At 50.1% G+C, this 14,247-nt stretch overlaps 1 protein-coding gene across 1 annotated transcript in view; it reads left to right on the forward strand.

Moving 5' to 3' along the window:
* The window catches only part of LOC147104957 (tRNA (32-2'-O)-methyltransferase regulator THADA), a 194,390-nt gene that overhangs the window by 129,941 nt on the left and 50,202 nt on the right, over positions 1-14,247 (forward strand). Inside the window, 3 exon segments of the mRNA XM_085962123.1 lie at positions 430-573; positions 727-831; positions 2,741-2,941. Coding sequence (XP_085818249.1) covers positions 430-573; positions 727-831; positions 2,741-2,941 — 450 coding nt within the window.

The raw sequence follows: 14,247 nt of genomic DNA on the forward strand, positions 1-14,247 counted from the left end.
ATTGTCTCAGTGCACCCATGGGGGCATTGAGTCAGGAGCTGGTGGGTGGCCAGCACCCATGGGGGCATTGAGTCAGGAGATGGTGGGTGGCCAGCACCCATGGGGGCATTGAGTCAGGAGCTGGTGGGTGGCCAGCACCATTGGGGGCATTGGGTCAGGAGCTGGTGGGTGGCCAGCACCCATGGGGGCATTGGGTCAGGAGTTGGTGGGTGGCGAGCACCCATGGGGGCATTGGGTCAGGAGCTGGTGGGTGGCCAGCACCCATGGGGGCATTGGGTCAGGAGCTGGTGGGTGGCCAGCACCCATGGGGGCATTGGGTCAGGAGCTGGTGGGTGGCGAGCACCCTTGAGGTGCAATCTTTTCAGAAGCTGGGGCAAAGGGGACAGAGGTTGGGGGAAGGTGTGATGGTTTGTCTTTTCTCATTGGCAGGAGGTGGGACTGCTCCTGGGGTACCTGGTGCAGCTTGGACTTACACCCCATTCCTCTGTGGATTCCTCTCAACTCCTTTCTGTGACACAGGTACAGAACATCGCAGGAGTTTTCCAGAACATTCTCCTGAAATGTCGGCACTGGGTAAGTGGCAACGATTCAGGGAGGGTGATGGGCCTGGACACATGGGACACCCTGAGACACCCGACACCCCGAGACACCCAACAGAGTCTCATGTACCTGTGATGAGTCTGGCTGAGAATTTCTGAACTAAATAGCTGCCTGTCTGTCTTGCAGGGAGCGGTGGAAGGGTGCAGTGCTGGGTTCACCAGGTTCTGTGCAACGCTGCTGAAACAACAGTCTCCAGAACTGCAGGCAATTCCCCGACAGATCCTGGACCAGGTACTCGAAGGCTGCCTGTGGTGTGAGGCTAGTGTACACACTTTCAATGCTTATCATTCATCACCCAGTCACATTCCCGCTGGTCTAATGCCAGCGTGCACAGCAGGCAGGGCAGGATCGAAGCCTGCTCCCCAGGTACGGCAGCCTTTCCAGAGACAGGTTGGAGCGGGGACTGAGCGGAGATGGGATCGGCACTGCCTCTGCTCAGTCCCACCGCTCAGGGTGTGAGGGCCAGATCGTGGGCCCCACGTGAATGCCCTGAGCCGCAGCCATCATTCAGAGATCTCTGCTATGGTGAGTGCTCCAGTGACTTGCCGCGATCCCGTGTCCCAGTGCGTGCCGTGATCCCGTGTCCCGGTGCCTTGCCGTGATCCCGTGTCCCGGTGCCTTGCCGTGATCCCGTGTCCCGGTGCCTTGCCGTGATCCCGTGTCCCGGTGCCTTGCCGTGATCCCGTGTCCCGGTGCCTTGCCGTGATCCCATGTCCCGGTGCCTTGCCGTGATCCCGTGTCCCGGTGCCTTGCCGTGATTACATGTCCTACTCCTGCTCCTATTTTCTATTTTTCTACATGCCAGTAACTGACCTCAAATGCAACTGTGCAGGGGAGGCAAAGAAACGCAGAGCTGCACCCCATGGTCCGGGGGGGGCGGTGGGGAATGTATCGTGCGGGCTGGTGCAGAGCCAGACAGGACTCGCTGGTGCCGGTGCCCAGGGTTAGTTCCAGCCAGACTGCCATTTTGCTGATCATCATCAGTGAAAAGATGGGGTTTCCAGTCATCAAAAAAGATTTGCAGTCCACCTGGCCCATCTGCGTAAGTGCAGCCACCCCTTTCCCTGGTCTCTGCTGTACAGTTGCTGCTTACAGACAGGGGGCGGGGGTGTGGGAGGCTTGTTTTGCTCTCCTCCACCACACCTGAGGAGCATTTCCCCAGTGCCCTGTCACAGCAGGATGGAAATGACAGAATGGCTGCTCCTGAGGCTGTCTTCAGCCAATGGTTCTGTAACATATTGCAGGGTGACCAGGGGGGGAGTGTTGAGGGTGGTGACAAGTGGTTTCAGGCACTGCCCTGGGGCGGGGAGGAGGGTAGGAAGATGAGGGGAGGACGGTATAGAGGTGAGAGGAGAGGAGGGATGGGGAGGTGAGGGGGAGGAGGGATGGGGAGAGAAGGGTATGGAGGGGAGGTGAGAGGGAGGGTATGGAGGTGAGAGGGAGGGTATGGAGATGAGAGGGAGGGAATGGAGGGGAGAGGAGGGAATGGAGGGGAGAGGAGGGATGGGGAGGTGAGAGGGAAGGTTTGGAGGGGAGAGGAGAGGAGGGATGGGGAGGGGAGAGGAGAGGAGGGATGGGGAGGGGAGAGGAGGGATGGGGAGGTGAGGGGGAGGGTTTGGAGGGGAGGGGGAGGTGAGGGGGAGGGCTTGGAGGGGGAGGAGGGATGGGGAGGGGGAGGGTTGGAGGGGAGGGGGAGGAGGGATGGGGAGGTGAGGGGGAGGGTTTGGAGGGGAGAGGCGAGGAGGGATGGGGAGGTGAGGGGGAGGGTTTGGAGAGGCGAGGAGGGATGGGGAGGTGAGGGGGAGGGTTTGGAGAGGAGAGAAGGGATGGGGAGGGGAGGGGAGGAGGGATGGGGAGGTGAGGGGGAGGGTTTGGAGGGGAGAGGCGAGGAGGGATGGGGAGGTGAGGGGGAGGGTTTGGAGAGGCGAGGAGGGATGGGGAGGTGAGGGGGAGGGTTTGGAGAGGAGAGAAGGGATGGGGAGGGGAGGGGAGGAGGGATGGGGAGGTGAGGGGGAGGATTGGAGGGGAGGGATGGGGAGGTGAGGGGGAGGGTTTGGAGGGGAGAGGAGAGACACAGCCTTCGGGCCTCTTCTAATCGGTCAGTTGTTTGCTGCATTGTTCTCTGTCTGGTTGTGTCCAGGGGTTGTCGGTGCTGAGGGGCCCTCGGAGCAGCTCGATTACCCGGAGGGCGGCCGGCCTGCCCATGCTGCTACAGTGTGTAGTGGCTGGGGAGGAGAGCAGCAAGTGTCACCCTCTGCTCCACCATTGCATGAAGACGTTACTAGATATCGCCAACGCCCCTCTGCCCAGTGACTGGGACCAGACGGTCGATCTCCCGCAGGTCAGTACCAGCGCTCATAAGGCACGGCCCACCGGCCACAGCCCAACGGAGAAAACTGGGACTGGGAGTTAAGGGCAGTGTCTCGGAGTGGTTGAAAGTGGGTAGTTGAGTCGCACAGGGTTTTGTTCTGTTCACTGTGTACATCAAAGATTTCATACAGACCCAGGGCAAGTGGTGTCTATATTTGCAGATGATCCCAAAATAGGAGGTGTGGTTAATTCCTCGGACCAAAGGAAGCTGCAGTGGGACATTGATAGGCTGGGGAATGGTCTAAGAAGTGGTAGATGGACTTTAATATCAGTAAGTGTGAGGTATATACTTTGGTATAAAATACAAGAGCAGTAATTATGCTGTGAATGAAGTAGGCTCGGGGCTGTGGGGTGCAGGGGGATTGGGGGGACCAGTTTACAGGACATTAAAGGCAGCACCTCAGGAGGATGAGGCTGTAAAAATAAAGCTAAGGGAGTTCTAGGTTTTATCTCAAAGGGTACAGAATATAAAAGCCAAGGGGTCGTGATGAGCCTGTATAAAATCTTACTAAGACCTCAGTCAGAGCACTTGTGGGCAGCGCTGCCTCCGCCCTATAGGAAGGATATTGAGGCTTTACAGAGGGTACAACATAGATTCGCTTGGATCCTGCTTGGTATAAGGCAGTACAAATACAAAGAAAGACTTGAAAAATTGGGACGTTTTTATTACAACAGATTCCAGGGCGATATGATAGAAAGTGTTTAAAATGATGAAAGGATGGGACAGGGTAGAGAGAACATAGGAACAGGAGGAGGCCATTCAGCCCGTCGAACTTGTTCCGCCATTCAGTGAGATCATGGCTGATCTGTACTAACTCCATTAACCTGCCTTGGCTCCATATCCATTTCTACCCTTGGCTAATAAAAATCTATCGATCTCAGATTGAAAATTGTGAATTGAGCGAGGGTACGGTAGCACAGTGGTTATGGTACTGGACTAGTCATCCAGAGGCCTGGACTAATGATCCAGAGACGTGAGTTCAAATCCCTCTGGAATTTAAATTCAGTTAATTAAATAAATCAGGAATAAAAAAGCTCGTATCAGTAATGGTGACCGTGAAACTACCGGATTGTCGTAAAAACCTATTTGGTTCACTAATGTCCTTTAGAGAAGGAAATCTGCCGTCCTTACCCGGTCTGGCCGGGTGTATGTAACTCCGGACCCACAGCAATGTGGGTGACTCTTCACTGCCCTCTGAAATGGCCGACCAAGTCACTCAGTTGTAAAAAACCGCTACAAGAAACAATAATAAGAATAAAACCGGACGACCTCGGCACCAGCTTCGGTCACGACAACGGCACACCCAGCCCAGTCGACCCTGCAAAGTCCTCCTCACTAACATCTGGGGACTTGTGCCAAAATTGGGAGAGCTGTCCCACAGACGAGTCAAGCAACAGCCTGACAGTCATACTCACAGAATCATACCTTTCAGCCAATGTCCCAAACTCCTCCATCACTACCCCTGGATATGTCCTGTCCCACTGACAGGACAGACCCACCAGGGGTGGCGGCACAGTGGTATACAGTCGGGAAGGAGTGGTCCTGGGAGTCCTCAACATTAACTCTGGGCCTCATGAAGTCTCATGGCATCAGGTCAAACATGGTCAAGGCAACCTCCTGCTGATTACGACCTACTGCCCTCTCTCAGCTGATGAATCAGTACTCCGTGATGTTGAACACCACTTGGAAGAAGCACCGAGGGTAGCAAGGACACAGAATGTACTCTGGGTGGGGGACTTCAATGTCCATTACCAAGAGTGGCTCGGTAGCACCACTACTGACCGAACTGGCCGAGTCCTGAAGGACATAACTACCAGTCTGGGCCTGCGACAGGTGGTGAGAGAACCAACACATGGGAAAAACCTACTTGACCTCGTCCTCAGCAATCTACCTGTTGTAGGAATGTCTAGTTCCTATCCAAAGACTGAGGTCCACTCAGGCGATCAAACAAAACGAAGTTTAATGGAAACTAACAGGTTTAAACAAGTAACTACAGGAGAACATCGAGTGTAGGTCTGCTCAGTTTGGAGGCTCCATGGGGACTGCTCGGGCGGTCCCGTGGTTGACGTCATGACGTTCTTCCCGCCAGTGGGGAATCACGTGATGAACGGCGTGACGTCATCGCGTTTACCCGCGCTGTTAAAGTAATCACGCTCTGTACAAGTAAACAGTATAAATAAAGATACAGACTCAGGCTGTAGCTAACATGTTGTTAAAGGGAATTATATACAAACGATCTTGAGTCCTTTAGTGGCTCCGCCACACTGTCGCAGATGTACCACTGTGCTAAATGGGATAGATTCAGAACAGATCTAGCAGCTCAAAACTGGGCATCCATGAGGCGCTGTGGGCCATCACCAGCAGCAGAATTGTATTCCACCACAATCTGTAGCCTCATGGCCTGGCATATCCCTCACTGTACCATTAACATCAAGCCAGGCGACCAACCCTGGTTCAATGAGGAGTGTAGAAGAGCATACCAGGAGCAGCACCAGGCGTATCTTAAATATGAGGTGCCAACCTGGGGAAGCTGCAACAGAGGACTACATGCATGCTAAACAACAGAAGCAGCATGTGATAGCCAGAGCTAAGCGATCCCACAATCAACGGATCAGATCAAAGCGCTGCAGTCCTATCACATCCAGTCGTGAATGGTGGTGGACCATTAAACAACTAACAGGAGGAGGAGGCTCCATGAATATCCCCATCCTCAATGATGGCAGAGCCCAGCATGCGAGTGCAAAACACAAGGCTGAAGCGTTTGCAGCCATCTTCAGCCAGAAGTGCTGAGTGGATGATCCATCTTGGCCTCCTCCTGAGATCCCCACCATCACAGAAGCCAGTCTTCAGCCAATTCGATTCACTCCACATGATATCAAGAAACGGCTGAGTGCACTGGATACAGCAACATCCCGGCTATCGTGTTGAAGACTTGTGCTCCAGAACTAGCTGCGCCTCTAGCCAATCTGTTCTAGTACAGCTATAACACTGGCATCTATCCGACAATGTGGAAAACTGCCCAGGTATGTCCTGTCCACAAAAAGCAGGACAAATCCAATCCGGCCAAATACTGCCTCATCAGTCTACTCTCAATCATCAGCAAAGTGATGGAAGGTGTCGTCGACAGTGCTATCAAGCAGCACTTACTCACCAATAACCTGTTCACCGATGCTTAGTTTGGGTTCCGCCAAGACCACTCGGCTCCAGACCTCATTGCAACCTTGGTCCAAACATGGACAAAAGAGCTCATTTCCAGAGGTGAGGTGAAAGTAACCGCCCTTGACATCAAGGCAGCATTTGACCGAGTGTGGCACCAAGGAGCCCTAGTAAAATTGAAGTCAATGGGAATCAGGGGAACGACTCTCCACTGGCTGGAGTCATACCTATCACAAAGGAAGATGGTTGAGGTTGTTGGAGGCCAATAATCTCAGCCCCAGAACATCGCTGCAGGAGTTCCTCAGGGCAGTGTCCTAGGCCCAACCATCTTCAGCTACTTCATCAATGACCTTCCCTCCATCATAAGGTCAGAAGTGGGGATGTTCGCTGATGATTGCACAGTGTTCAGTTCCATTCGCAACTCCTCAGATAATGAAGCAGCCCATGCCTGCATGCAACAAAACCTGGACGACATTCAGGCTTGGGCTGATAAGTGGCAGGTAACATTCACGCCACACAAGTGCCAGGTAATGACGCTGCCTCCGCAAGATCCTGCAAATTCATTGGCAGGATAGGCGCACCAACGTCCGTGTCCTCGCTCAGGCCAACATCCCTAGCATCGAAGCTTTGACCACGCTCAATCAGCTCCGATGGACGGGTCACATCGTCCGCATGCCCGATACGAGACTCCCAAAACAAGCGCTCTACTCGGAGCTCCGACACGGCAAGAGAGCCCCAGGTGGGCAGAGGAAACGCTTCAAGGACACCCTCAAAACTTCCTTTTAAAAATGCAACATCCCCAACGACACCTGGGAATCCCTGGCCCAGGACCGCACAAAGTGGAGGAGAAGCATCCGGGAAGGCGCCGAATACCTCGAGTCTCTTCACCGGGAGCAAGCGGAAGCCAAACGCAAGGAGCGCACGTCAGTCCAAGCACCCCACCCACCCGCCCCTTCAACCACCGTCTGCCCCACCTGTGACAGAGACTGTAGGTCCCACATTGGACTCATCAGTCACCTGAGAACTCATTTTTAATGTGGAAGCAAGTCATCCTCGGTTCCAAGGGACTGCCCAAGAAGGAGGTTCAGTTCCATTCGCAACTCCTCAGATAATGAAGCAGTCCATGCCTGCATGCAACAAGATCTGGACGACATTCAGGCTTGGGCTGATAAGTGGCAGATAACATTCATGCCACACAAGTGCCTGGCAATGACTATCTCCAACAAGAGAGTGTCTAACCACCTCCCCTTGACGTTTAACGACATTACCATCATTGAATCCCCCAACATCAACATCCTGGGGGATCACCATTGACCAGAAACTTAACTGGACCAGCCACATAAATACTGTGGCAACAAGAGCAGGTCAGAGGCTGGGTATTCTGTGGCGAGTGTCTCACCTCCTGACTCTCCAAAGCCTTTCCACCATCTACAAGGCACAAGTAAGGAGTGTGATGGAATACTCTCCATTTGCCTGGATGAGTGCAGCTCCAACAACACTCAAGAAGCTTGACACTATCCAGGACAAAGCAGCCCGCTTGATCGACACCCCATCCACCATCTTAAACATTCACTCCCTCCATCACCGGCGTACTGTGGCTGCAGTGTGGACCATCTACAATATGCACTGCAGCAACTCGCCAAGGCTTCTTCGGCAGCACCTCCCAAACCCACGACCTCTACCATCTAGAAGGACAAAGGCAGCAGGCGCATGGGAACACCACCACCTCCAAGTTCCCCTCCAAGTCACACACCATCCTGACTTAGAAATATATCGTCGTTCCTTTACAGTTACTGGGTCAAAATCCTGAAACTCCCTCCCTAACAGCACTGTGGGAGTATCTTCACCACACGGACTGCAGCGGTTCAAGAAGGCAGCTCACCACCACCTTCTCAAGGGGCAATTAGGGATGGACAATAAATGCTGGTTTTTGCCAGCGATGCCCACATCCCAGGAACGAATTTAAAAAATCTACTGCTTTTTGTGGGAGAGAGTTCCACACTTCTAACACCCTTTCCATGAAGAAGTTCCCTAACTTCTCTCCTGAAAGGCCTGCCTCTGATTTTAAGTTATAATAATAATAATAATCAACTTTATTGTCATTGTTAGTGCACAAGTGCAGTACAACGAAATGTAAGCTTGCGGCTCCCAAGAGTGTACATTTTGATTAAGACATTTAACATACATTTGGCTTGTAACATAAACATAAACATAATATTAAAGTGCATTGACAGATGTGCAGGCTTTAGAGTTTATTAGCAGAGTTCAGTAGGATGACAGCCCTGGGAAAGAAGCTGTTCCTAAATCTGGTCGTGCGGGTGCGAATGCATCTGTAGCGTCTCCCAGATGGCAGGGGGGCGAACAGACTGTGGCTGGGGTGGGTAGGGTCTTTGATGATGGTCAGTGACCTCCGTAGACAGCGTTTCTGGTAGATGTTCTCAATAGTCGGTAGCCGGGTGCCGGTAATGCGTTGGGCAGTTTTGACTACCCGCTGCAGGGCTTTCCGGTCATAGGAGGTACAGCTGCTATACCACACTGTGATACAGTTCGTCAGGATGTTCTCTATTGTGCAGCGGTAAAAGTTACAGAGGATCAGGGGTGACAGGTTGCATCCCTTCAGCCTCCTTAGGAAATATAGGCGCTGCTGGGCCTTCTTCACCAAAGAGGAGGTATTGAGGGACCAGGAGAGGTCTTCCGTGATGTGGACTCTGAGGAACTTAAAGGAACTTATGGCCCCTTATCCTAAATTCCCCCACCAGCAGAAAAAGTTTCTCTCCATCTACCCTGTCAATTCCTTTCAAAATCCTAAAAACCTCAATCAAATCACCTCTTAAACTATGCTTGTATTCCCTGGATTATATAGAAGGTTATGTAATTTCTCCTCTTAATCTACCCCTTGGAGCCCTGGTAACATTCTAGTGAATCTGCTCTGCACTCCTTCCAAGGCCAGTATATCCTTTCGAGGGTGCGGTGCCCAGAACTGTACACTGTACTCCAGGTGTGGTCTGACCAGGGCTGTGTACAGCTGTAACAAAACATCCTCCCCTTTACATTCTAACCCTCTCGTTATAAAGGCTAACATTCCATTAGCCTTTTTGATTATTTTTTGTACCTGACCACTACATTTTAGATATCTATGTACATGGACCCCATAAACTTTTTTTTTCGGGATGTGGGCGTTGCTGGCAAGGCCAGCATTTATTGCCCATCCCTAATTGCCCTTGAGAAGGTGGTGAAGAGCCGCCTTGAATACAACTAGGCCATTTCAGAGGGTAGTTAAGAGTCAACCACATTGCTGTGGGTCTTGAGTCACATATAGGCCAGACTGGGTAAGGACGGTGGATTTTGTTCCCTAAAGGACATGAGTGAATTAGGTGGGTTTTTACGACAATCTGGTAGTTTCATGGTCACCATTACTGATACTAGCTTTTTATTCCAGATTTATTGAATTAAATTCCGCAGCTGCCGTGGTGGGGTTTGAACTCACGTCTCCAGATCATTAGTCCAGGCCTTTGGATTACTAGCCCAGTGACATGACCACTATGCTACTGTACCCCTAATCTCTTTGGACCTCTACTGTTCCTAGCATTTCACCATTTAAATAATACTCAGATCTACCCTCTTTGGGTCCAAAATGGATGACCTCACATTTACCTGCGTTGAAATTCATCGGCCAGTTTCGCCCGCTCACTTAATCTCTCAATGTCTCTCTGTAATTTTATGCTCCTGCCTACACTACTTACTGTGCCACCAATCTTTGTGTCATTGGCAATCTTGGATGTATGGCTCTCTATTGTGCTATCGAAGTCATTAATAAATATAGTGAGTATTTGAGGCCCATCACAGACTCTTGTGGGACTCCACAAGTCACTTCCCTCCAATTCGAGTACTTACCCATTATCCCTATTCTCTAGTCTTCGACCGTTGAACCAATCTGCTAATCTGTTCAATAATTTGCCTTCAATTCCATGAGCTTTGATTTTTTCTAATAGTCTCTTATGTGGAAGCAGACTGCTTCCAGTAGTTGAGGGGCCGAGAACAAGAGGCCATAGTTACATCATTAAATGTAAGAGAATTGGAACAGAGAGCAAGCAAAACTTATTGACAGAGTTGAGGCTGTGGAATTCAATTCTAGGGTTAGTGGTTGAGGCAGAAACTGTGTCATCATTCAAGATTAGGTTGGATAGGTGCATGAAGGAAAGGAGGGTGAAGTGAACAGGGAGGGTAAATGTGATTTAGAACCATTTGTTCATGTGGAGATTAAACACTGACACAGACTGGTTGGGCTGAATGTTTCCGTGTTGTAATTTCTATGTATCTTTATGTATGTACACCCGGGAGTGAGTTACAGGCTGGAATCTAATCGAGGGGATCGGGGGCTTTATATATAGAATAACGGATACCCGGGAGTGAGCTACAGGCTGGAATCTAATCGAGGGGATCGGGGGCTTTATATATAGAATAACAGATACCCGGGAGTGAGTTACAGGCTGGAATCTAATCGAGGGGTTCGGGGGTTTATATATAGAATAACTGATACCCGGGAGTGAGTTACAGGCTGGAATCTAATCGAGGGGTTCGGGGGGTTTATATATAGAATAACGGATACCCGGGAGTGAGTTACAGGCTGGAATCTAATCGAGGGGTTCGGGGGGTTTATATATAGAATAACGGATACCCGGGAGTGAGTTACAGGCTGGAATCTAATCGAGGGGTTCGGGGGGTTTATATATAGAATAACGGATACCCGGGAGTGAGTTACAGGCTGGAATCTAATCGAGGGGTTCGGGGGGTTTATATATAGAATAACGGATACCCGGGAGTGAGTTACAGGCTGGAATCTAATCGAGGGTTTCGGGGGTTTATATATAGAATAACAGATACCCGGGAGTGAGTTACAGGCTGGAATCTAATCGAGGGGTTCGGGTGGTTTATATATAGAATAACAGATACCCGGAAGTGAGTTACAGGCTGGAATCTAATCGAGGGGTTCGGGGGGTTTATATATAGAATAACAGATACCCGGGAGTGAGTTACAGGCTGGAATCTAATCGAGGGGTTCGGGGGGTTTATATATAGAATAACGGATACCCGGGAGTGAGTTACAGGCTGGAATCTAATCGAGGGGATCGGGGGGTTTATATATAGAATAACAGATACCCGGGAGTGAGTTACAGGCTGGAATCCAATCGAGGGGTTCGGGTGGTTTATATATAGAATAACAGATACCCGGAAGTGAGTTACAGGCTGAAATCTAATCGAGGGGTTCGGGGGGTTTATATATAGAATAACAGATACCCGGGAGTGAGTTACAGGCTGGAATCTAATCGAGGGGTTCGGGGGGTTTATATATAGAATAACGGATACCCGGGAGTGAGTTACAGGCTGGAATCTAATCGAGGGGATCGGGGGGTTTATATATAGAATAACAGATACCCGGGAGTGAGTTACAGGCTGGAATCCAATCGAGGGGTTCGGGTGGTTTATATATAGAATAACAGATACCCGGAAGTGAGTTACAGGCTGGAATCTAATCGAGGGGTTCGGGGGGTTTATATATAGAATAACAGATACCCGGGAGTGAGTTACAGGCTGGAATCTAATCGAGGGGATTGGGGGGTTTATATATAGAATAACAGATACCCGGGAGTGAGTTACAGGCTGGAATCTAATCGAGGGGTTCGGGGGGTTTATATATAGAATAACAGATACCCGGGAGTGAGTTACAGGCTGGAATCTAATCGAGGGGATCGGGGGGTTTATATATAGAATAACCGATACCCGGGAGTGAGTTACAGGCTGGAATCTAATCAAGGGGTTCGGGTGGTTTATATATAGAATAACCGATACCCGGGAGTGAGTTACAGGCTGGAATCTAATCGAGGGGATCGGGGGGTTTATATATAGAATAACCGATACCCGGGAGTGAGTTACAGGCTGGAATCTAATCGAGGGGTTCGGGGGTTTATATATAGAATAACAGATACCCGGGAGTGAGCTACAGGCTGGAATCTAATCGAGGGGTTCGGGGGGTTTATATATAGAATAACGGATACCCGGGAGTGAGTTACAGGCTGGAATCTAATCGAGGGGTTCGGGGGGTTTATATATAGAATAACGGATACCCGGGAGTGAGTTACAGGCTGGAATCTAATCGAGGGGTTCGGGGGGGGTTTATATATAGAATAACGGATACCCGGGAGTGAGCTACAGGCTGGAATCTAATCGAGGGGTTCGGGGGGGTTTATATATAGAATAACAGATACCCGGGAGTGAGTTACAGGCTGGAATCTAATCGAGGGGTTCGGGGGGTTTATATATAGAATAACGGATACCCGGGAGTGAGTTACAGGCTGGAATCTAATCGAGGGGATTGGGGGGTTTATATATAGAATAACAGATACCCGGGAGTGAGTTACAGGCTGGAATCTAATCGAGGGGTTCGGGGGGTTTATATATAGAATAACAGATACCCGGGAGTGAGTTACAGGCTGGAATCTAATCGAGGGGTTCGGGGGGTTTATATATAGAATAACGGATACCCGGGAGTGAGTTACAGGCTGGAATAATCGAGGGGTTCGGGGGGTTTATATACAGAATAACAGATACCCGGGAGTGAGTTACAGGCTGGAATCTAATCGAGGGGTTCGGGGGGTTTATATATAGAATAACTGATACCCGGGAGTGAGTTACAGGCTGGAATCTAATCGAGAGGTTCGGGGGGTTTATATATAGAATAACGGATACCCGGGAGTGAGTTACAGGCTGGAATCTAATCGAGGGGATCGGGGGGTTTATATATAGAATAACGGATACCCGGGAGTGAGTTACAGGCTGGAATCTAATCGAGGGGTTCGGGGGGTTTATATATAGAATAACTGATACCCGGGAGTGAGTTACAGGCTGGAATCTAATCGAGGGGTTCGGGTGGTTCATATATAGAATAACTGATACCCGGGAGTGAGTTACAGGCTGGAATCTAATCGAGGGGTTCGGGGGGTTTATATATAGAATAACAGATACCCGGGAGTGAGTTACAGGCTGGAATCTAATCGAGGGGTTCGGGTGGTTTATATATAGAATAACTGATACCCGGGAGTGAGTTACAGGCTGGAATCTAATCGAGGGGTTCGGGGGTTTATATATAGAATAACTGATACCCGGGAGTGAGTTACAGACTGGAATCTAATCGAGGGGTTCGGGAGTTTATATATAGAATAACAGATACCCGAGAGTGAGTTACAGGCTGGAATCTAATCGAGGGGATCGGGAGTTTATATATAGAATAACGGATACCCGGGAGTGAGTTACAGGCTGGAATCTAATCGAGGGGTTCGGGTGGTTTATATATAGAATAACTGATACCCGGGAGTGAGTTACAGGCTGGAATCTAATCGAGGGGATCGGCTGGTTTATATATAGAATAACAGACACCCGGGAGTGAGTTACAGGCTGGAATCTAATCGAGGGGATCGGGGGTTTATATACAGAATAACAGATACCCGGGAGTGAGTTGCAGGCTGGAATCTAATCGAGGGGTTCAGGAGTTTATATACAGAATAACAGATACCCGGGAGTGAGTTACAGGCTGGAACCTAATCGAGTGTTTCGGGGGGTTTATATACAGAATAACAGATACCCGGAAGTGAGTTACAGACTGGAATCTAATCGAGGGGTTCGGTGGGGTTTATATATAGAATAACAGACACCCGGGAGTGAGTTAAAGGCTGGAATCTAATCGAGGGTTTCGGGGGTTTATATATAGAATAACAGATACCCGGGAGTGAGTTAAAGGCTGGAATCTAATCGAGGGTTTCGGGGGTTTATATATAGAATAACAGATACCCGGGAGTGAGTTACAGGCTGGAATCTAATCGAGGGTTTCAGGGGTTTATATATAGAATAACAGATACCCGGGAGTGAGTTACAGGCTGGAATCTAATCGAGGGGTTCGGGTGGTTTATATATAGAATAACTGATACCCGGGAGTGAGTTACAGGCTGGAATCTAATCGAGGGGATCGGCTGGTTTATATATAGAATAAGAGACACCCGGGAGTGAGTTACAGGCTGGAATCTAATCGAGGGGATCGGGAGTTTATATACAGAATAACAGATACC

The sequence above is a fragment of the Somniosus microcephalus genome, chromosome 19, assembly GCF_052327205.1.
Source record: "Somniosus microcephalus isolate GS21.2 chromosome 19, FLI_Smic_1.0, whole genome shotgun sequence".
In the NCBI taxonomy this organism is placed as follows: Eukaryota; Metazoa; Chordata; class Chondrichthyes; order Squaliformes; family Somniosidae; genus Somniosus; species Somniosus microcephalus.